The sequence below is a fragment of the Dreissena polymorpha genome, chromosome 4 (genome assembly GCF_020536995.1).
Source record: "Dreissena polymorpha isolate Duluth1 chromosome 4, UMN_Dpol_1.0, whole genome shotgun sequence".
In the NCBI taxonomy this organism is placed as follows: domain Eukaryota; kingdom Metazoa; phylum Mollusca; class Bivalvia; order Myida; family Dreissenidae; genus Dreissena; species Dreissena polymorpha.
In genome coordinates this window covers 56,524,751-56,547,935 of record NC_068358.1, presented here as the reverse complement: position 1 = coordinate 56,547,935, position 23,185 = coordinate 56,524,751, and the positions used below count along the sequence as shown (strand labels likewise).

General features: G+C 35.4%; 2 protein-coding genes across 3 annotated transcripts in view; both read right to left on the bottom strand.

Moving 5' to 3' along the window:
• The window catches only part of LOC127878920 (von Willebrand factor A domain-containing protein 5A-like), a 91,489-nt gene that overhangs the window by 45,096 nt on the left and 23,208 nt on the right, over window positions 1-23,185 (bottom strand). Inside the window, exons 1-3 of one of the 2 annotated variants that reach the window (XM_052425479.1) lie at window positions 6,119-6,260; window positions 790-992; window positions 61-280 (exon numbers count right to left, since the gene is read on the bottom strand). In XM_052425479.1, the coding sequence (XP_052281439.1) occupies window positions 61-244 (184 nt within the window). In that variant the 5' untranslated portion in view covers window positions 245-280; window positions 790-992; window positions 6,119-6,260. Of the gene's footprint in view, window positions 1-60; window positions 281-789; window positions 993-6,118; window positions 6,261-23,185 lie in introns of those variants that run through there. The other variant, XM_052425477.1, reaches the window with a different exon arrangement.
• Window positions 12,785-18,406, bottom strand: LOC127878934 (von Willebrand factor A domain-containing protein 5A-like). Its single transcript, XM_052425502.1, has 5 exons — window positions 18,310-18,406; window positions 17,374-17,425; window positions 15,332-15,400; window positions 14,911-15,047; window positions 12,785-14,049 (listed from the first exon to the last, which is right to left on the bottom strand). Exons 3-5 carry the CDS (start codon window positions 15,393-15,395, stop codon window positions 13,870-13,872), a joined length of 381 nt encoding a protein of 126 aa, XP_052281462.1. The 5' UTR covers window positions 15,396-15,400; window positions 17,374-17,425; window positions 18,310-18,406; the 3' UTR covers window positions 12,785-13,869.

Genomic DNA, 23,185 nt, shown 5'->3' with positions numbered 1-23,185 from the left:
CATGTTAACTAAGCCAATAAAAAACTGTAATATTAAAGTGCAATGAAGTGGGTTGATTACCTGGTGAGTACCGAGGATTTAGCACAGTTGGAAGTGTGAACCGTAGTTTCCCGTCAGCCTCCTGCGGAAGTTCATTCACAAGCGACATCTTCAAGACGGCGTCTTTTCCTGGGGGAAGATTTCCCAGCGTGCACTGGAACGTGTCGCTACTCGTCGTGTCCTCCTTCAACAACATGGCCGTCATACCGTTGTCTACTGCATCTTTGTAGGTGAGAATGGCCTATGATTCACAGAAATGTTTGTTATGGCATTTTTCATACTTCATATTACTCCGGACGGTTACTTGACCTTTCACGTCTCCTTATAAAGACTTAATTGCTTTTGTCAACGACCTTACGTAATGAGTTTGACGACAATTTAAATAATCAATTCTACATTTTATTTATGTAGTACATGCAGTAAAAAACTTGACTTAAATATTAATGAGAACATGTTTATATCGTTCACAAACACGCGAATAAGAACTGTCAAATTCAGAAGATTGAAAGGTTATATGCATTCTAGTTTTTAAAATAACTGATTGTAAAAATATTATAAAAACTCTTCAGACTGTTTTACACTTTAAATTAATCTCTCGAATCCAGAGGTAAGGGCATGTAATATTTCTGTCACAAGAAGCAACATTTTAGGGCTTTAGTCTGACTTATAATGTTTTTTTAAAATCCAGAGCAGTTAATCAATATCCGATGATTAAGATATCAAACTGTGCTTAAGTTGTTGTTTGAATACCTGCTCTCTTTCCTGAACTTCAGCTTCAATATGACGCCCATCAATGTCAGCCTCAAACTGATAGACGGCACTTCCATCATCAACAGGAAAAGTAAACAAGGCTTCAATCGGATTTTCCTCTGCATTTGTGTACTGCAGCTTTGTTACCACCTCAGCTAAATAGCCTTTGATGTTCACCTCAACTTCAATCGATTTCAAAGGAACTGAAATAACACAGAAACTATCAAGATTTCTTCCAGCTTTTGTTTTTGTAATCATGTGTCTATTGAACACAGGCCTTCAAATAGTTTCAAATAGCAAAGTAGGAAATAAATACAATTCTTCTGAAGTATAAGTTGGGAAATGAGGAAGATTTTCAAATAAAACAGTATGATTCAAAGGACAAATATCTGCATCATGTGTATTTGTTTTTTTTCCTGTTTTTTTTTTTAAAGTAATCTTCCCTTTACCTCTGAGTATTCTCACAATTTAAAAAGCTAATGTGTTGTGGGTACCTGACTTGCTGTTACATGCCAAGCTTTTGTAGTTTATAGGGGTAGCCATCTAATGCTATAATAAACTACGTTATTATGTTTAATTAATAACAGAGTAACCCTCTCAGTCTATTAAGATATACATGTGTGTCATATCTTTGCTAGAGTGTATGTACATTTAAATCTTATCGAAACAATTACAACAAAGTACAAACAACACATTTTGCATTACAAAACTTACAAAAATCACATGTTGCATTCCTAAAAATATAATGTACTGGCTAAAACATTAGAACTAACGCGCAATTTTTCAGCCTTTGCCCCCCCCCTTCCCCGCCATTTGTTTCGTCTGGCTTAATCCAAACATAATAACTTATAATTATTTACATAAATTGTATTTAAAAAATGTGACAACTCACTGATTTACCTTTTACAGTGTAACATTGGGTAACGTATAGCAATAAGTGTTTCTTGATGCTTCTTGAGTTATATGCATTTTATAACTACATGTAGCAGTTCATATATAATAAATAACTCTAATAATGACATTTACAAACATAGTAACATCGAATGGCTAGAGCTGCTTATCACACATTTCCTCAACAGAAACTGTCTGATTTTACAGGTAAGACATTCCGAAAGTACATCTTACAAAATGTGTTCTTTTCTCAAGTAAAAATGTGGCGATGGTAGGTGTGTTTGTGCGAAAAAAGGAAAAGAGGGGAAGACAATTTTTTTTTAAGAAGGAAAAGTACTAAAAATAGGAGTGATTGAAGGCCTCTGTTAACTATTTATTTTCAGATATAAATGATCAGCCACCTTTGCCTATACAAGTTGTATTTCTATATTCATTCTATGAGATATGAATCAGTATTGGTTATTTGCAGCTCCGAGTCAAGGAAATATATTTTAACTGTGTTGACACTCTCAAACTCAATTCAGCAACTCCAATCTACATGTACAACAATAACTCTAAGTTTTCGGACACTATGTTTCCAAGCATGATCTTTTTACGATACAATAATCAATTTTCAGACACCCAGAATTTACCATTTAATTAATTACTCTAAATTTTTTGACAATTGATTTTAACAGAATTTCATATTTGTGTGTTCTTCTGGTGACATACAAATGAAAGAAATCAGTGGACATCAGCGTTATTTGGTTTAATTGGTATGTAATCAGTAAAAGCGGATGTTTTTTCCCCAATAGCTTAAATATTATGCATTTGAAATGATCGTTGTAATAAGTTCTAATTTTTTGTATTGCATCATTTTCAGTTTCTATATAGATTCAGTCATGACAATCTATTTATTCTGAAAATTAGCATTATGTTATTTAATGCCTGTTAGCAAACCAGTTATCTGAGGCACCACGTCCTGCTCATAACGTATATGTAATAAATAGGTTGCTAATGTATTAAGCTATATTGGAAGATGTGGAAGACAACCATTCAATAAAAATCGCTGAAATCTTTATTTCCATATTTTGTTTAAGTTCCATTTTTACATTTTTTTATATTGCATTCCCTTCAAATGTAATGTGAAATGGCTAAAAAGGGGGACATTGTTTCCATAGAAATTATCTGGGAACTGAATATCAATGTTGTAATTTATTGTACAAATCCGCAAAGGACAGTCCCAAGCCTGGCTTAAAAAGGAAAAGGGTTGGGCATAGATCTAGCTACCCTACTCTGTTGAAACCTTACTGCTACAGAAACACCAAACAGAATAACAAAAGACATCACAGACCTTGGAGAAGATGGACCTCCATCTGAAAAAAGTATGATGCTGGGCGGTGAAAGCAAGTGTCAACTGAAAGCCATCAGACGGAGACCATCATCACCACCAGGACCACAACCACCATTGAAACAAGGAATATCTAAACCAGAATGAGACCGGAAAGGCAGCATAAGTGGAAGCGGATATAAGGAAGTTCAACATCACCATCCTAGCAATAGTGAATCAAGATGGAATGGTTCTGGGCAGAAGCGACTGATTTCCATTAAGTAACTGTTGTTCTCGGGGCATAAGCAGGAAAATGCAGCACACATCTAGTCCAGGGAGAAGCCCTTACGCTTTCCATGTCGGCCCAGAAAGCGCTCAACAGGTGGGAGATGCACGGACCAAGGATTATGACAAGGAAGAAGAGGATCAACGTGGACTTAATCCAGTGCTACGCCCAGACGAACAACAGTGAATAGGACAAAAAGGACAACTCTTACAACGCCAAGTTCGGCGGTGGAATTCGCCCTTGTATGTCAACTTCATTGACTGTGAAAAGCGTTTGACATGGCAGATAGCTCATCGACGCTTTCAAAGTGAAAACCAGAGTGAGGAAAAGCTGCTTATATTGATTTTAATCAATATATACTAATGATTGTAAAAAATACGTTATTTTAGAACTTTTCTTTTTTCGTCATTCTCGGTTAATGGTACCTTTAACAATCACAATATTAACTACAAAACAAGTTCGTAAAATTGTGTTCACCTTTTGCTTTAGTGAATATTTTAATATTATTCAATACCTAAATAATGCTGTTATAACTCTGAACTCGTTGCTGGGTAACTCACCACTGAATTTATTCATAGATTCACACAGATATAAACCTCAATACAAATAACTCATGACTGCATGCTTTAACAAGACAATACGAGTTGTGTCCCTTACATAACAGTACATGACATCCTCTTTCTGTTTTTATGCCCCAGGTAGGGTGTTGCAAATCTCTGGAAACCATCGGTAATTTTGGTATTGTTTCATCGTTTGCTTCAATGAAATGCGGGGACTCTGGTTTTCATGAGCATAGACGTGTTATGCCGATCGATACTCAAGTCCACTTCTCCAGCCTTAACGATGTGCGAACGAGGATATGGCGATTTTCCCACATATTCTGCAGGTCTCCATTCTGTTGGTGTTTTGATTCGTACTGCATCATTAGGCTTCGGGTTTTCTTTTACCTTTGCGTGTCTGTCGTAGTAGAATTTCTGTTTGCATTTATAAACATTCAATTTTTATGCAATCTTTCCTGTCTGGTCAGCTTGTGGTTTCCGCAGTCCTTTCAATATCGGTATGAGAGTTCTTGCCCTCCGACCCATTAGCCTGCATCGGCGAACCTACTACATCATCTCGAGGAGTGTTGCGCAATTCTAGCAAGCACAAGTAAATATCGTCACCTGTCTCAAAGCATTTCTTTGTGAGATTCTTCACCGTTTGAAAAGCTCGCTCAGCCATACCGTTTGATTGCTGATATAGTGGAGATGATGCCACGTGTTTAATGTTGTATGAATCCACAAACTGTTTGAATTCTTAACTTGAAAATCGTGGACCGTTGTCTCTCAAAAGCGTGTCCATGATGCCATGTGTAAGCTTTCATTTGTTTCACTATTGTACTTGTTCTTGCATCGTGTTGCAAAGTTGATACTTCGATGAAGTTTGAGTAATAATATACCATGATCAAGTAATGAAAACCATTGACTTCAAATAGGTCTGTGCCAACTTTGCTCCATGGTAATTCTGGTACAGGTTGCATTATCATTGGTTCTTTTGTTGGCTTGTTTTTGCATGTCAAACATACACTGCATTTGCTTACTACATCTTCTATCTGCTTATTAATACCAGTACAGCTCGTAGCCTTACATTATGTGTCTCTATTGTATTTCCATGGGCTAGAATATCGTCAACAACGATCTCTACACTGTCCATTGCTCGAAAATGCTTGTCAATTTCTCTCTCGAACACTTCACTGTAACATCGTGCACCCATTGGCATTCTAAGGTATCGGTATTCACCGTATGGTGTGTTAAATGTTGTGAGCTTTAAGCTCTTCTAAGTCAATTTCACCTGAAAATAATCCATGTTCGCATCCAATGTAATGAAATATTTGCTTCAATGCACTCTTGTTGCAACTTCGTCAATTGTGTTTTCATCGGATAGTGTTCACGCATGACCGCCTTGTTCAGATCAGTTGCATCATTACATATGCGAACTTTATAATTCTTTTTTTTTCTCAAGTACACCATGCTATTTAGGTCACATAACCCCAAACCGGAACTCCTGTTTTTAGGGTTACATGCAGTCAGTTTGATACTTAGCACACATTGTTGAGTGCATGCTGGCTAGGATTTGTAAAATACATTGCAAATGGTTAGTTTTGGTATCAACTTGAAGGTATATTTGTAAGCAATAAGAAAATAAGCCATTTTTGTGCTCTACTTTTTGTGTTGATGGTTCCCGGCCCAAAATGGTTGTCTGCACAGCTGTCAAAACTGGTTTGCCTATTCTAAGGTAAATATTTTGAGTAAACGCGTATAGAATTTAATGACATGCATTTTTTTCAAAAGATTACGCATTTATCTTTCCAATGATGTATGATGATATAGTGGGTATGCGCTTGATCATGGTAAAACTTGATATCGAACTTCAACTATTTTATATGTAATATAGAAGGAAATTAATTGCGCATGCGTAACCTTTACCCATTCTGTCGGCTCTGTTTGTTTTGCTATTATTTTGCATCGCTCAAGATGGTCTAATTGCTCTTTCAAATCTAAAACTTCATCAATAAATGTCTAGAATCTATTGTTTTCTGTATTCAAGCTTTTTATTCACAACCATTGTGACACCATGTAATAACTATGAACTCGTTGGTGGGTAAATCATAACTGACTTTATTCATAGATTCGCACAGATATAAACCTCAATACAAATAACTCATGACTGCATTCTTAAACATGACAATACGAGTCGTGTCCCTTACATTACTTATGTTAGGATGCAATCATATTAAGCATATATTTCGAAATACGCCGGTGATGCTGACTGTTAAAATATCTTAGGAAAACATAGAAAAATACCTGTCACTCCGTTCGGAGCAGTGAGACCGCAGCATTTTGACAATTGTGCAACCGATTCCTTCCCTGTATCGACTGATATCTTGTTTATCAATTGCAGTTTTCACAAACAACACATCAACTACCGTTCGATTTTTTTAAAGATCTATAAATAAACATATAAACATATTTATTTATAGACCAGTTAATTGTTATTGTTTACATTCGGGATTTTCCGCACATGCGCACTTACTGCTTGGCAAAAACACTGGTTACAGTAACGTAAAACATGACTTTATAATTAGGGGCATGTTATAGAGAGATATGGTTCGCTATGAAGATAAAGAAAGTGTGTATGTTTTTTTTCATATTTAAATATATGTGAATTAAAGGGATCTTTTCACGTTTTGGTAAATTGACAAAATTGAAAAAAGTTGTTTCAGATTCGCAAATTTTCGTTTTAGTTATGATATTTGTGAGGAAACAGTAATACTGAACATTTACCATGGTCTAATATAGCTATTATATGCATCTTTTGACGATTTAAAAACCTGAAAATTATAAAGCGTTGCAACGCGAAACGATTGAATAATTTGGAGAGTTCTGTTGTTGTCGTTTAAGTTTGTGAAACTACGAAGATTGCTTATATAAAGTATAAAATACGTCTCTCATACATACTTGGCAGGATGGCCGAGCGGTCTAATTCGTTTTTACTCCAGGACTCCGGGGGTCACTGGTTCGAGCCCAGCTGCGGGCTACTTTTTTTTCCTTTTTTTAATTTTATTCTTGATTTTTTACTGGAGCTTTTTATATCCAATGTTTACATTTATCAATATAAAGCATTTAGTGACAAACTTCAAAACAATCCAAAATCTGTGAAAAAGCCCCTTTAATGTCAATAAAGTGGGTTGGAGAGTGTAGAAGAATACATGACACTTATGGAATTTCAGTTCATAAACAGAAACGAATCGACTTAATGGTATCGGTTCTCAAAGAAGCATTTAATCCAAAACGGATAAACATTTCCGGAATTGTTATTGAGATCCTATGATCGGACAATTCACCAGAAATGATTATGCTTTTGTTTAAAACTCACATCACATTTTAATTGCACATGTAATCAACACTTTGGCCAAACAAAAAGAATCATTGTAACAACTTGTTAAGTCCGGTGTGTTAACAAAATATCTTACTCGAACACTATGTCGATTGTCTCCGTTCACTAATGATAGATTAATAATTTCAAATGTATGTAAATACAAAAAAAAGATTTAGTTATTAGAAATACGATCCTCGATAATACTCTTGAATAGATTTCATCACCCCTCGATAGAACTTACGTGTTCTGCCATATGTATTTTTTGTATTTGTAATTTGTATGTTACATTATGTTATGTTGATATTCGTATTCACGTGACAGAAAATAATGTGAATATTCTAGTATGAAGACGATGTTATATTGTATAAATCTGAATAAACTGTCTGTCTGTTTGTCTGTCTGTTTGTCTGTCTGTCTGTCTTTTAGTCTGTCTTTTAGTCTGTCTGTCTGTCTGTCTGTCTGTCTGTCTGTCTGTCTGTCTGTCTGTCTGTCTGTCTGTCTGTCTGTCTGTCTGTCTGTCTGTCTGTCTGTCTGTCTGTCCGTCCGTCCGTCCGTCCGTCCGTCCGTCCGTCCGTCCGTCCGTCCGTCCGTCCGTCTGTCTGATAAATGCGTTTGCTAACGAAGCGGCATGTCGAAGGTGGTTCATTGGTTCTAAAATAAATTTGAGTTTTAATAGGGGATTTTCTATATGTCTTCGCTGCCACTCTGAGAATCTCCAGCGGTTACCAAAATCCCTCAGTCTGCACTTCTGAGTCGATCCATATTGTTTCTTTTGTTTCACTTTTATGTCACAAACATTTGTTCATCTATATTATATAAGTAGTGAAGAAATTAATAGTCATATATGTTTTTTTCAGTCTTCTTTAGTATTATTGATCAATTTATTCATTGGTTCACACCTATTATACTCACATGCGCCGGAAGCGGGGATTGAACCCGAGTCGCAGAGGTGAGAATTGCACGTACCAACCACTGCGCTAACCGGGCAGTCCTATGGCCCGGCGCATGTGAGTTTGGTAGGTGGGCACACCTGAATTACTTTCAGTAAGAATTAAATAGCTGGAAATTTCAGCTTTAATTCAAAATTCGTCCCATCTTTCGTGAGTCTAGTAAGGTAATAAGGTAGGAGTGCTGGGGCACATTCCGGATCCACACATAATGTTGTATCTGGCACAGAGGACCTTATAATCTCCCAAATACACACACAGAGATACAAGCATTAAATCTTATTTTTGATGACTGTGGAATAAGATTTGTCAGAAAAAATAAAAAATGCGTCCATTTAACAAAAAAAAAACTAGTGGCAAAAATAAATCCAATTTAATGTGAAAAAATGTATACAAAAAAGGATAATCTTATATATTTCAATGTGAAAACCCTTAAAGCTAGATTATACGAGTTTGTCAAATATTTATGAATTTATATAAAATGTGTAAAAAAACGTACACATATATTTCAATGTAAATTAAAATAAAAGTTAAGAAGAACATGTGTCGAAAAATGCGAAATAAACCAGATATTTAATTCTGAAATCGAAAATGTCTGTACAGTCGAATTCGCCAGCATATATAGCATGCATGTACGATGTGAATCTAAATTTAGTTTTAGTGCAGATTCGTTCATACGACACAAAGACACAATTTTGTTTAACGGATCATTTTAATTTCCTGCAACGATATCTATTCATACGACACACGAACACTTACTCCGATCCTCATAAAAAGACGAATGCTTCGATCGGTTATTGTAGGAAAATATGTACGAAATATTTTCGTCACAATCGGCTCGGGGCGCTAATTTGTCTTTGCTGCCTTTTATGAAATTCGTCTTCATTGTATAAGTTTTCTTGCTTACTGTGTGTTATTGTAACATATATTTATCAATATATTACAATTTAACACATATAAACATCGTATAATCTCGCTTTAAACTATAAAGAAGTTAAGGATTTGTTTGCATTGGAAAATTATTTTGATACTGAACCCGATGTTTATTTGACTTACCGTTTAAAATTCGAATGTGTAACCATCCTCTTTCAATTGATGGCTAAATACTAGGGATGGGACCGAATATCCGAATATTCGAAAATCGGCCGAATTTTCGAATCCAAAATTCATAATCGAATATTCTATTTTTATGCAAAGATACTTCTAAAAAAGTAATACGTACATGTACAAAGTCACAGTTCAGGTTTAGTGCAGACGACTTTCCTATATAAATCATTGTTTTGATAACAGCTGCCATCAATGAACGAGATGAAAATTAGCAAACTGGAGGGCATAAGAAGAGGGACAAATCGCCAATTTATTTAAAATTTATATTGATGCAATATGTACAAACTTTTTTTTGAGAATCAGTCGAAAATGAAAATTAATTTATGTGAAACATCAACGTGTATCGATAAGCATTTAATTTGTTTGATATACAAAATCTGTGTTTTGACAGGTCTTTTTACCTCAGGTGGTATAATACACATTATCTTTGGACTTTTGCAGTCGGCTTTTATTTGGGAAGTGGACAACGACAACTAGCGAGGCCTGGTCCGCTTCCTCCTTTTATTTCAGTGCGACACATCTATTTGTAGCAATTAGCGACCCATATCATAAAACACTATGGTGTGAATGCCTGATAAAATCAATTATTTGCCGATAAATTGCTGATAAAGTTTCAAAAACTACACTGGTGCACTCGAGTAGTAGAAGTAGATGGTAATAAGGAACAATAAAGGGATTAGTGATAGTAAGTTTTACCAAGACAGATTTTTATTGTTAATTTATAGAACGTTCGTCGTGTTTTACGAATGTCGGGCCAAATTGTCTCATATCATGACGCCGGACCAAATACCCCCAAAGCGGGACTGTCCAACCGAGATCGGGACGTATGGCATGTTTGTTTTCAATGCTTTATCTATATTTTAAATCAATGTTTATTAGATCAGAATTAAGTTACTCAAGTATTAACCAATTAAATCGGCGTCGTTCTTAATTCTAGAAAATAATAGCGAAAACAAAAGCATAAAAATATTATCGATCGGAAATAATCCGAAAATCAATTAGAAGTATTGAAATCAAATTACAAATTACGGTAATGTGTTTTCCGGAAATATCTTATGAAAATAAACAGTATTTATTTAAAAGGAAGAAATAATATCAATAATCGATCTTTTTTCTTAAATTATTACTCTATCAAGTGTTTTTAAGCTGCACATATGATACGATCTATAGTGGTATTAGTGGAAATATGAAATATCACGTTGCTCAGGACGGTCATACGTTCGGACATTTTAATATATGGTTTAAAAATCGAATATTCGAATATATTCGAATAATGACAAACAAATATTCGGAAATCATTTTCAAAATTTGTTCCCAACCCAACTAAATACAGAGAGAAATAAAATAATAGCACTTTATTTGACATCATAAGGTCTTTATTAGAATACATAAGTTCATGAAGTTTCATGAATATTTGAAAAACAAGGCTGTTGGTAAAACATGCATGCCCCCCATAAGGGCTCTCCGTTGTAGTGAGAGCCATTGTGTGAATATGTTTTTGTCACTGTGACCTTGACCTTTGACCTAGTGACCTCAAAATCAATAGGGGTCATCTGCGAGTCATGATCAATCTACCCATGAAGTTTCATGATCCTAGGTGTATGCGTTCTTGAGTTATCATCCGGAAACCATTTTACTATTTCGGGTCACCGTGACCTTGACCTTTGACCTAGTGACCTCAAAATCAATAGGGGTCATCTGCAAGTCATGATCAATCTACCCATGAAGTTTTATGATCCTAGGCGTATGCGTTCTTGAGTTATCATTCAAAAACTATTTTACTATTTCTGGTCACCGTGACCTTGACCTTTGACCTAGTGACCTCAAAATCAAAAGGGGTCATCTGCGAGTCATGATCAATGTACCTATTAAGTTTCATGATCCTAGGCCCAAGCGTTTTTGAGTTATCGTCTGACAACCACCTGGTGGACGGACCGACAGACCGACAGACCGACCGACAGACCGACAGACCGACATGAGCAAAGCAATATACCCCCTCTTCTTCGAAGGGGGGCATAAATATAAACTTAAGAGGGTTCACACATTATTTCTCAAATTTGAAGTACCGATCTAATTTTTTTTATTCAAGGTGACCGAATTTCGACTTTGGTAAGAATATCAAAAAGACATACGTTCTGACCAAGTTTCACGAAGGTTGGGCAATAAATATGGCTTATGGAGTTCATACGTTTTTTCCATAATTTAGTCTTGTGACCTAGTTTTTGACCCAACATGCTCTAGTTTCTAATCAGACCAGATTCATATCGTTGGGACAAATGTTCTAAAGAAAGTTTAACGAAAGATTGGGCAATAAATTTGGCCTCTTGAGTTTTCACAAGCTTTTCCTTTAATTTGCTCTAGTGACCTTTTTGACCCCACATCATACAATTTCGTAGTAATATCATTGGGACACATGTTTTTAATAAAGTTTCATGAAGCTTTTGCTTACAATGTGGATTCTACAGTTTTCACATATTTGTTCATTAATTTGTCTTACTAACAAAGTTACTACTCCACGTTACTTAGTTTCGAACTCGATCACGATATTATTTGGTAAATATTCTGACCAAGATTTGGAAATAAATGTGACCTTTCAACTGTTCACAAATCAAAAGGCATATCTTGAAAACACATTACCTATAAAAGGCCTCAAACAGAAGGCGATCACAAAAGCTCACCATGAGAACTTTGTGCACTGGCAGTCTGATAAAAAAGATAAAACTAAAAAAACATTAAAAATGTCTATCAGTGAGTGCGCAAATATAATTAAGTAAATGTATAATATGCAAGCATCTATTGTAAATTAGACTTTTATGGGAACAAGAGTCAACATGCAAAAAGTACGCCATTTAAAGGGTCTTGTTTACATTCATCTGTAAAGGTTATGTTGTAAAAAATGTTGACACAGAAAATAACGAAGACAACAAGAAACTCGCTGGTTTTCGACACCATACTTATAAATCTCATATAATAAATAGAATTGTGCAATCTCTGAAGAGGTTTGCATGAAAGCTATATACAAACAATTGTTTTAGTCAAGACCTCCATGCAACTTAACAAATTAAGTACAAACTATCTTTCTTTCTATCTTTTGTGATTGTGACCTTGACCTAACTTGCCCATAATACAACGCTTTGCTAGAACAGCAGAGAAAGCTACCTACACACAAGTTCAATGCAATACATCTCCCAAACATAATTAATTGAGCCTAAATAAGTATGTTTTAATTAACAAAGCCATTTTTTATATAAAAGATGTTGACCATATTAACCACAAGCCCCCCCCACCCCCACCCCCAAAATATAAATAATCATCATCTACGTCCCCATGCATGCTTGCTGTATGCAAAACTTAATAAAGATTGGTGACAGAAACCATATGATTGTCAATTTTCTATATTTAACAACCATCAACTTCACACCAATGGTCCCAAATGCATCCCAAGTCTTCATGTAAGTCACCTACATGCATAATTGTAATGCGATATCTCTATGCATACTTATGCTATTGAGCAGACAAAGTTTTTCTATTTTTAACAACAGTGACACTGAACTTCAGGCGATCTGGCTGGTAAGAGTACTTGGCTGAAAATATATGCCTTTAAAAATCATCACTAAGTTTCATGAAGATCTGATTTAAACTTAGTAAAATATTGAATGGATATCGTTCTCCTGGCTACCACCTGCCGTTATTTAACATGTTCCATTTGATTTTTCACAGCTACTTTCCAAACTAAACTTAGTTTAAAATGCTTTAAATTATCATGAAAATATTACGCATATTTTCAAAGACATTTCGTTTCTTGAAATATAATGGTGTCATCAATATAATCATTAGTCACCGTAACACACATTTAAATGAATTTCTATTATTGAACACATGATTGCCGAAAATTTAAGAACAACCAATAAATAGATACATTTGTATAAATGCATAAACAATAAATTGTGAATTTATTACAAATGATAATGTAAATAAAAGATGAGTACAAATATAACAATGTCATCACATTAAAGTTAAAGGTTATAAACAACAATTTGTAAATAAAATAAAAATAACAGTACAAAATCATACAGGTTTCAAAAGTGAAACTTACATTGTTCATAGAATACGCTTGACATATTGGTCCCTTACAGCCTTTAGGATTTACCATTAAACAATAAGTTATTGTTGCTACATGTATTATTTTATAACATCAGAATACACTAGAACAGTCACTGGCATGTCTGAAATACCCCTGCATGCTAATTTGTCAAAGGTCAATGGTCGTAAAAAGATTCGTGATAGTAATTACCCTTTACCAAATTACAATCAAAATATAAATTCTGAGAAAATAACAATCAATAAGTACAACTTTAAGGACAGACATACATGAAAATATTAACTCCCTAATACAAATACAGTTGTTATTATGTAGTTTAAATAATTATTCCACTATTCAGTTACAACATCCAGTACTAGTACTACTCCTACGAAGTATTTTTACTCCAAATGTTGAATATTGTACATATGTGTCCATAATTGCCCACAAGTTACTGTCCAACCAGAGTGATTAGCTTTTCAATCAATCTGTACACGTTACATTACAGCTTTTGTATGATATTGTTGTTCTTTCTCTGATTTCAAGCAGTCAGCATTTTCTCTGTGACCAGAATTATCAGCTCCTCGACTGGTCTCTGCAGGCCCTGCTGGCCGAGCCACATGACTGCCTTGGTCTCAATCATCTCCCACTCATCCTGACGGTGCCCGTAGTGCTTCCTGAGCCAGGCAATCACGGCCAGCGTTACTAGCACTCTGCCGTCCTGAGAACACATAACACAGCTAATACAACAAGTCTCACAAGGGCCCGTATATATAAAAAAATTCTTAGACGAAAGAATCAAGAATAGACTTTGAACCAAACAAAATAGGTTCAGCTTTTAAATAGATTCAGGCTGCCATTGGTGGAAATGTCATTAACAATAAATTCTCTGCATAGAAGTATGTAGCTAGCCGTGCTTAATACCAAGTTGACTCAACATTTAAGCAATCCTCGAATATTTCAATTTAAAGAATATTCTTCATTCTTAAACTGAAGTCGTATAATTATTTGATGAATAAGGGCACTGTACAGTGCCATGCTGAGACCAGAGAACACAGGTAATTACAAATAACAGATGCCTCTGAAATGGAAGTACCATTAATCGATCTTGGTTCAATAAAGGGACCCAAATACAAGAGCAAACACATTTTAACGATGAACCATTTGTAAAACATCAACAGGAAAAGTATTTAAACTACTATGAAATTACAATATCCAGGGTTTGCTACTTAACACTAAAGACGTTTAAATTGTCAATTGATTATATAGATGCAACACATTTGTATAACCAATTGCTAGTTGTCCAACAAACACATGCAGTATTTTGAGATGTGAAACATGCATTGTAGCCATCTGGAAATAGCACATTCATGTTTCAATTACTCTTCAACTTTAAGTAACCCGATAACTATGTAAAACTTGGCCTTTAATTCATAATCTTTTAATCATTATTGAGTAGTTTAAATAATTAAAATATGTCCCAATTTAATAATGTAATTCTTGCTGTACATTTCCATTTGAAACATTTGTTTAGAATCATAGTGACTATGATTCAACTTAAAAGTAATTAAAAGAGACTTACAGCAACAATCTCCTTAGACTTTATTTGCTCATTACTGATCTTAAGAAACCCAGTTAGCCGAGAAGAGACGGTCCAGTTTCCAGCCAAGTCTTGCAACGTTATCACTTCCAGCATCATTTGATCAGATCCAACTGCAACTAGAAAACAACCAGCTTCAATGATAATCAAACTAGGACTGTTTGCACTGGCTTAATGAGCTGTCTACCTATTAACATATAACCCAATTATAAACTAAAATCAGCTTGATTTTGTCGGTCTTGTGTGTTGTCTACACACCAACAAATACAGTTTGACCTAGCTAGGTTTTGCTCAGTGTTGAAAAGCACTAACCAATCATTAGTTTACTATGGTAAAATAATACTCCTTCAACCAAAGTGCTAAATATAAATGTAGAAAATCATATAACTGAAAGTCTATATACCATCTGAATTGGAGGACGTCTCATCTGCCATGACTGCATCCAGTGATTCATCACTGTCATCCATTGGTGCTGGAAACATTATGACAAAATTGTACAAAATCAACGTTTGGTAAATGCAAAGATGACAACCCAATGTTTGTGGGTGTGAGTGCAGACTTGTTACAGGAAAATGTTATGATGGACAGACAATCGAACTAACAACTTCAAAATAATATTCAACCTTTTCTTTCAATGGCAACTTTTTCGGGCATTGCATAAAAGGTAAATATCAAAAGTGCACTAAGGATGAACATTGATAACATATTAAGTTAATTAAACAATCAATCTATACACTATGTCACAATGGTGAAATCTGTCTGCGCTATACTATAATGTACAATTGACACTGTAATACATCATTTTTTAATTTGGTCCACTGAATGTGACATTGAAGGTACATAGTGAGATTGGCATTTGACACATAAAGGCATGATGTCGAAGATTTCAGCAAAGATATTGCAAAATGTATGGAAAAATGATATAGTTAAGATCAAACATACAATCAAACTGACTTATGAATAAAATGTCATTGGGATTGGTGATCTAAATATGGAAAAAAATCCATGGTATCCATTTTAGATTTGTGAAAGGTGAACAGGCCTGGAATGAAAAAACATGAACCCTTAGAGCAAAGTCACCTTTGTGAATTCAACAATTAATGGGCACCGTGTGAATATATGTAGTTTGTAGTATTGACGTTTGATTCCGCACTTCGAAAAACCATTTTAAAAAATGTGTCCACACAACACGGAATCCCCCAACTGTAATTTTGTCACTACATACGCAGATTTTGAAACCTAAACGCGGACCCTAAGTTCAAAGTCAAGGTGAAAGGGGTAAAAATTTGCGTGCGTATGGAAAGCCCTTATCCATATACACATGCATACCAAATATAAAGGTTACATCTGAAGCGTAATAAAAGATATGAGCATTTTTCGAAACTTAAAAGCAGATTTCGCAACCTAAACCCGGACCCTAATTTCAAGGTTAAGGTGAGCGGGGTAAAAATTGTGTGTGCGTATGGAAAGGCAATGTCTATATACATATGCATACCAAATATGAAGGTTACATCCGAAGCGACATAGAAGTTATGAGCATTTTTCGAAACCTAAACGCAGATTTGGAGACCTAAACGCTGACCCTTAGTTCAAGGTTAAGGTGAAAGTGGTAAATATTTGAAAGCGTTTGGAAAGGCCTTGTCAATATACACATATATACCAAATATGAAGGTAACATCTGAAGCGACATAGAAGTTATGAGCATTTTTCGAAACCTAAACGCAGATTTAGAAATCTAAACGCGCATCCTAAGTTTAAGGTCAAGGTGAAAGGGTTAAAAATGTGTGTGCGTATGTAAAGGCCTTAGCCATATACACATGCATACCAAATATGAAGGTAACATTTGAAGCGACATAGAAGTTATGAGCATTTTTCAAAAAAGTGTGACGAACAGACAGAAAGACGGACGGACAGACAGACAGACGAACAGTGCGATCACTATATGCCCACCTTCGGGGGCATAAAAACAGGGGCTGTATTCGGCTCTTTTTGAGTTATGCTGACATTATGCAGAAGCTAACATATTTTGTTATGATTAAAATTAAAATTCATTTACACTATTCTTCATCATAATAACAGGTTTGAAATTGAGCAGTAATTTGGCATGTCTCTCAATTGTATCCTGATTATCAACCATATGCACATGCAAAGGATTGTTTAACACTTGAACAGCCAGAACTTTAATCAGCACTGTATTTCCCATGCAGGTAATATAAAAATGATGTGAATATGCCACTTGTTATTAAATTGCAGCCTTGTCAGATTGTATTTGAATGCTTCTTTCTAACTTCTGGTATATAAAGTAAGATATCACCCTGACCACTTTGTATGCTCTCCATTGCACTTAAGGTCAATGCAAGTTTTTCATAAGGAGTTGCTGCCTTTAAGGGCTTTTAAGTTGACAATTCCTGCATGCAATGAACACATGTTAATAGTCAGATGTACCTAATGGTGTACTGGTAATGATGCTTTCTTCTAAACAGGAATAAGTGAACTCCTAAAACAGTAAATGAATATTAATCCTTGTTACAATCAATAATACTCTTCCTTGAAACAAGTTACCAATGGCCTATACATTACAATGCACAAAATAGCCTCATTATTATCAGTCACTTAGTAAAAATCATGGCTAAAAACTTTCGACCACCATAGACACTGTTTATTTCTTTAATTTGGACCACACTACAATTCAACACATGCACAAATAGCAAAACACTCGTGCCACAGCATTGACCTCTCTCTCTCACAGCTTTGCTTCAAGGACACATTGCTTTACAACACAATCACGTTAGTGGTACATATGTTTTCAATGACAATGTAATTTTGATGACATCATAATATTGTGTGACATAATTCTTAGCTTCGAAGATAGAGATTAAGCACTATATTCTGCAAATGAAAAGATTATCCTAAAAATATGTTGAATGCCACTTTATTCATGCTTGCCACAAACATTTCATCCTTATTTGGTCAAGTGTTGGCCTACTAATGGGACAATTCAGGGTTTGATCCCCGCCCTGGCCACATAACTTGTGTCGGTATCTGTCATGCAATGTTTTATACTGCCATTTTACCCCTACCTGTGCTTAGAGTAGGGCAGAGGGCAGTTACTGGCATACGTATGTGCGTTAAATACTGGTAAACTAGCTAACACAGGAAAAGTGTGGGATGGTTAACTGACAGCAATAATATGACTGAAATAATGTTGAAAGAAGCGAAAAACCTAACAAAACAAAAAAACATTTAAAGCATTTGTAAATGAAAACTTTGTTGAACAAAGTTATGATCTGGAAAAATGTTTTCATGCCATTTAAACGGTATAAACTTTATCAATCATCGTGTTTTATTTATATCATGTAGATAAAACGTAAAATTGTTTACCTGATGAAGATGCTTGTTTCTTTGACCTTTTCAACAAACCACAGCTGAGCCCCTTCAAGGGTGAAGAAGATTTCTTCTGTTTTCGAAAGACTTTAAAACTGTCATTCAACTTCACCCCAGAAATGTATGTCTATAGTTTTTAATACAGTTATGCAATAATTAATATATACTGCAATATAGTATTTTTACAATGCGCAGATAACAGCGTCTTAGATAAATTTCTTATACTCATCCTGGGCAGTACCCTTCAACAAAAGGCAATAATTTATTGTTTAAGTTTGAACTGTATATTCCACAATTGAAACAAAAACTCCTTAAAACTTCATATAAGAACATACTCTACATTTGCATAATTAGACAATAGTTACAAGTGTATTAACCTTTGGGAAGACAAACCCTGAATATTAACATATCATTGAATACCCCTCAACTACATGCTTATCCTCTGAATTCCAACTTATGCATGTAGTGCCCTCAAACGAAACGGACTGATTAGACATAATTGGGGATCCAGATCTACTACCCTCAAACGAAGCGATAAGGACTGAACAGACATGATTGGGGAACCAGATCGTGTACCCTAAAACGATACAGACTGAATAGACATGATTGGGGAACCAGATCTAGTACCCTTAAACGATTCAAACTTAATAGACATGATTTTGGAACCAGATCTAGAACCCTAAAACGATTCAAACTTAATAGACATGATTGGGAAACCAGATCTAGTACCCTCAAAAGATTCGGACTGAATAGACATGATTGGGGAACCAGATCAAGTATCCTAAAACGATTCTGACTGAATAGACAGGATTGGGGAATCAAATTTAGTACCCTCAAACAATTCGGACTGAATAGACATGATTGAGGAACCAGATCTAGTGCCCTAAAACAAAACTGACTGAATAGACATGATTTGGGAACCAGATCTATTACCCTCAAACAATACGGACTGAATATACATGATTGGGGAACCAGACCTAGTATCCTCAAATGATACGGACTTAAGAGACATGATTTGGGAACCAGATCTAATACCCTAAAACGAGAGGGACTGAATAAACATAATTTGGAAACCAGATGTAGTACCCTCAAACGATACGGACTGAATAGATATGATTGGGGAACCAAACGATACTGACTGAATAGACATGGTTTCGGAACCAGTTCTAGTACCCTCAAACCATACCAACTGAATAGACATGATTCGGGAACCAGATCTAGTACCCTCAAACGAAACAGACTGAAAATACATGATTGGGGAACCAGATCTAGTACCCTCAAGCGATACCGACTGAATAGACATGATTAGGGAACCAGATCTAGTACCCTCAAACGATACTGACTGAATAGACATGATTTGGGAACCAGATCTAGTACCCTCAGACGATACGGACTGAATAGACATGATTGGAGAACCAGATCTAATACCCTAAAACGATACGGACTGAATAAACATGATTTGGGAACCAGATCTAGTACCCTAAAACGATATGGAATTGATAAACATGATTTGGAAACCAGATCTAGTATCCTTAAATAATACGGACCGAATTGACATGAGTGGATAACCAGATCTAGAACCATAAATCGAAACGGAATGAATATACATGATTGGGGAACCTAACCTAGTACCCTCAAACTATTCGGACTGAATAGACATGATTGGGGAACCAGACCTAGTATCCTCAAATGATACGGACTTAAGAGACATGATTTGGGAACCAGATCAAGTACCCTAAAACGAGAGGGACTGAATAAACATGATTTGGGAACCAGATATAGTACCCTAAAACGATACGGACTGAATAGATATGATTGGGGAACCAAACGATACTGACTAAATAGACATGGTTTCGGAACCAGATCTAGTATCCTCAAACCATACCTACTGAATAGACATGATTCGGGAACCAGATCTAGTACCCTCAAACGAAACAGACTGAAACGACATGATTGGGGAACCAGATCTTGTACACTCAGACGATACAGACTGAATAGACATGATTGGAGAACCAGATCTAATACCCTCAAACGATACGGACTGAATAGACATGATTCGGGAACCAGATCTAGTACCCTCGAACGATACGGGCTGAATAAACATGATTTGAGAACCAGATCTAGTATCATCAAATGATATGGACCGAATCGACATTAGAGGATAACCAGATCTAGTACCCTCAAACTAAACGGAATGAATAGACATGATTGGGGAACCAGACCTAGTACCCTCAAACTATTCGGACTAAATAGACATGATTGGGGAACCAGATCTAGTACCCTCAAACGATACGGACTGAAATAACATGATTAGGGAACCAAATGATACCGACTGAATAGACATGATTGGCGAACCAGATCATGACCTTGTGACCTGTGGTCAACCTGTGGTCAAATGCACAGCTCAGCACAGTAAGACACATCATGTACGTAAAACCCGTAACAAGTTGTCATTTAATACTGCATTTAGTAAGTAACACATTGCTTACTAAAAGTAACACATTGCTTCAGCAAGTTAAACAAAAACAATATGACATATAGCATAAAGCCACAGAGGGATTACATGCTTTCAAAGAAATAAAAATTACCCAATTTACAAAAAAAACGGAAACTTTAAAACTAAAATTTCTGATCGATGTGAAGTCAAAAATTGTCATGATAACATTTCACCAAAATAACGTCTTTGATTAGTTAATCATGAGAATGTGTCAATTCCAAAATGTTACCAAATACATGTGCGAAACGAGACATTGTCCATGACACAGATGCCCTTACATTCCATTACTGCTTTCATTTTTTACCTTTGCCCTGTAGGTTTCACTATGACCATTGAAGTATGTAGAGTGTTATACTTGATCAAATGTCTTATTATGGCTTATATTTGAGCTCATTTTTTTTTAATCCATAAATATATGAGGAAGTTATGGCTGAGACACAATTTTTTTATTCACCCTTTGACCTCTAAGTGTTACCTTGACCTAGTTACTGAATATACATGATTAGGGAACCAAACGATATGGATTGAAAAGACATAATTTGGGAACCAAACAATACAGACTGAATAGACATGATTTAGGAACCAAACAATACGGACTGAATAGACATGATTTTGGAACCAAACGATACGAACTGAATAGACATGATTGGGGAACCAAACGATATGGACTGAAAAGACATGATTAGGAAACCAGATCATGGCCTTGTGACTTGTGGTCAAACGCATACCATGAGTAGCTCAGCACGGTGAGAGATATCATGTTCATTAAACCTGACACAAGTTGTCAGTTCATACCGTATTTAGGAATACAAGTTAAATAATGTATTTATAAATAAGAATGTGGCAGTGAAATAACACATTTCCTGGGTAAGTTTAAAAAGATTACGAGGTATACCTTAAAGCCCCAATTACCAAATTTACCAAAAGGTAAACTTAAATACTAAAAGTTCTGACATCATGTGATGTCATTAATGTTCATGATAACATTCCACTGAATAACAACCATGATTAGCTATTACAGAAAATGTAGTAAATTACGAGCCCAAAATGTTACCAAAATGTGTAAACAAGAATTTGTCCAGGAAACAGATGCCCTCACATTTCATAACTGCTTTCATTTTTGACCTTACCCCTTTAGGTTTAGCTTTGAACTTTGAAGTATGTAGAGCGTTATAGGTGACAAATTGCCTTATTATGCCTTACATGTGTGCTCATTTTTTATATCCATCAATATATATCGAAGTTATTGTTGAGACAGGAAATTTTAATCTACTCTTTGGCCTCTAAGTGTTACCTTGACCTTTGATGTACAATGACATCAAAATCAGTAAATACTCAGTTTTGTATCCAGTAATGATCATAGTGAACAGAGTGAGGCTTTGTCAGTGTCAGTATCAAAAAATGAAAAACATGTATGGCTGGCAAACATGGAATGTAATGTGATGTGAACAAATAAATTTCACAAAGATTCAAAATTCTTTATGAATGATGTTCCTACAGTGGAAACCCCATGGCTCGAACTCGACAACAAAAGTTCATGCCAGACGGAATTCGAGCCAACTGATTTATAATACACTTATGTTTACTTACATGAATCTGTAGTGGATTTGCATCCCCAGTAGAAGAGCCTTTCATACTGCTTAAACACCGTAGTGCTTTCTGCAATTTAATTAACAATAACTAAATATATAAGTTATTAACACCAGATTTGATACAGAATGCCATCTTTTACTCAAATCAATTAACGATTGAGTCGATGACAAATTTGCAGTTATGGAGTGGCTTTCTTGGACTTGAGGCAAGTTCGAGCAAAAAAACAAACGAAAGTGAGAAAAATGTGACCGGGACTTAAAACAGTTTGAGCCATCGGATAATTCGACCCTTGCAAATTCGAGCCATCCGACAGAAATTTATATGAATATATAGCAATAAAAAATCGGTGCTTCAAGGAGAGTTCGAGCCAACTGGAAATTCGAGCCAAGCGAGTTTGAGCCATCGGGGTTGACTGTATATTGATAGAATAGCATACCAACCATCAATGTAGAAGCAGAATACAGGATCTTTGCCTAAAATCCAAACTATTAAAGTAACATTGAGTACACTTTCCTGAAACATTGAACTGATATTAATTTAAACTATTTTTAATATATAGCATCTTGTTTCTCTGCAAAACAATAGGTCTCCTATAGTCAACAGAAATACCCAATAATCTAAAATTCCATTTGTGCAAGACAAAAAATACATAGTGCTCATGATTTATTTCTTATTTAACTGTGAATCCTGACATTGGACTTTGAGTGAGTGACAAAGTAGAACACACAGACCACACGCTGATCACTTCTGCAAATTAATTTGAAAATCACTCTATGCAGGACA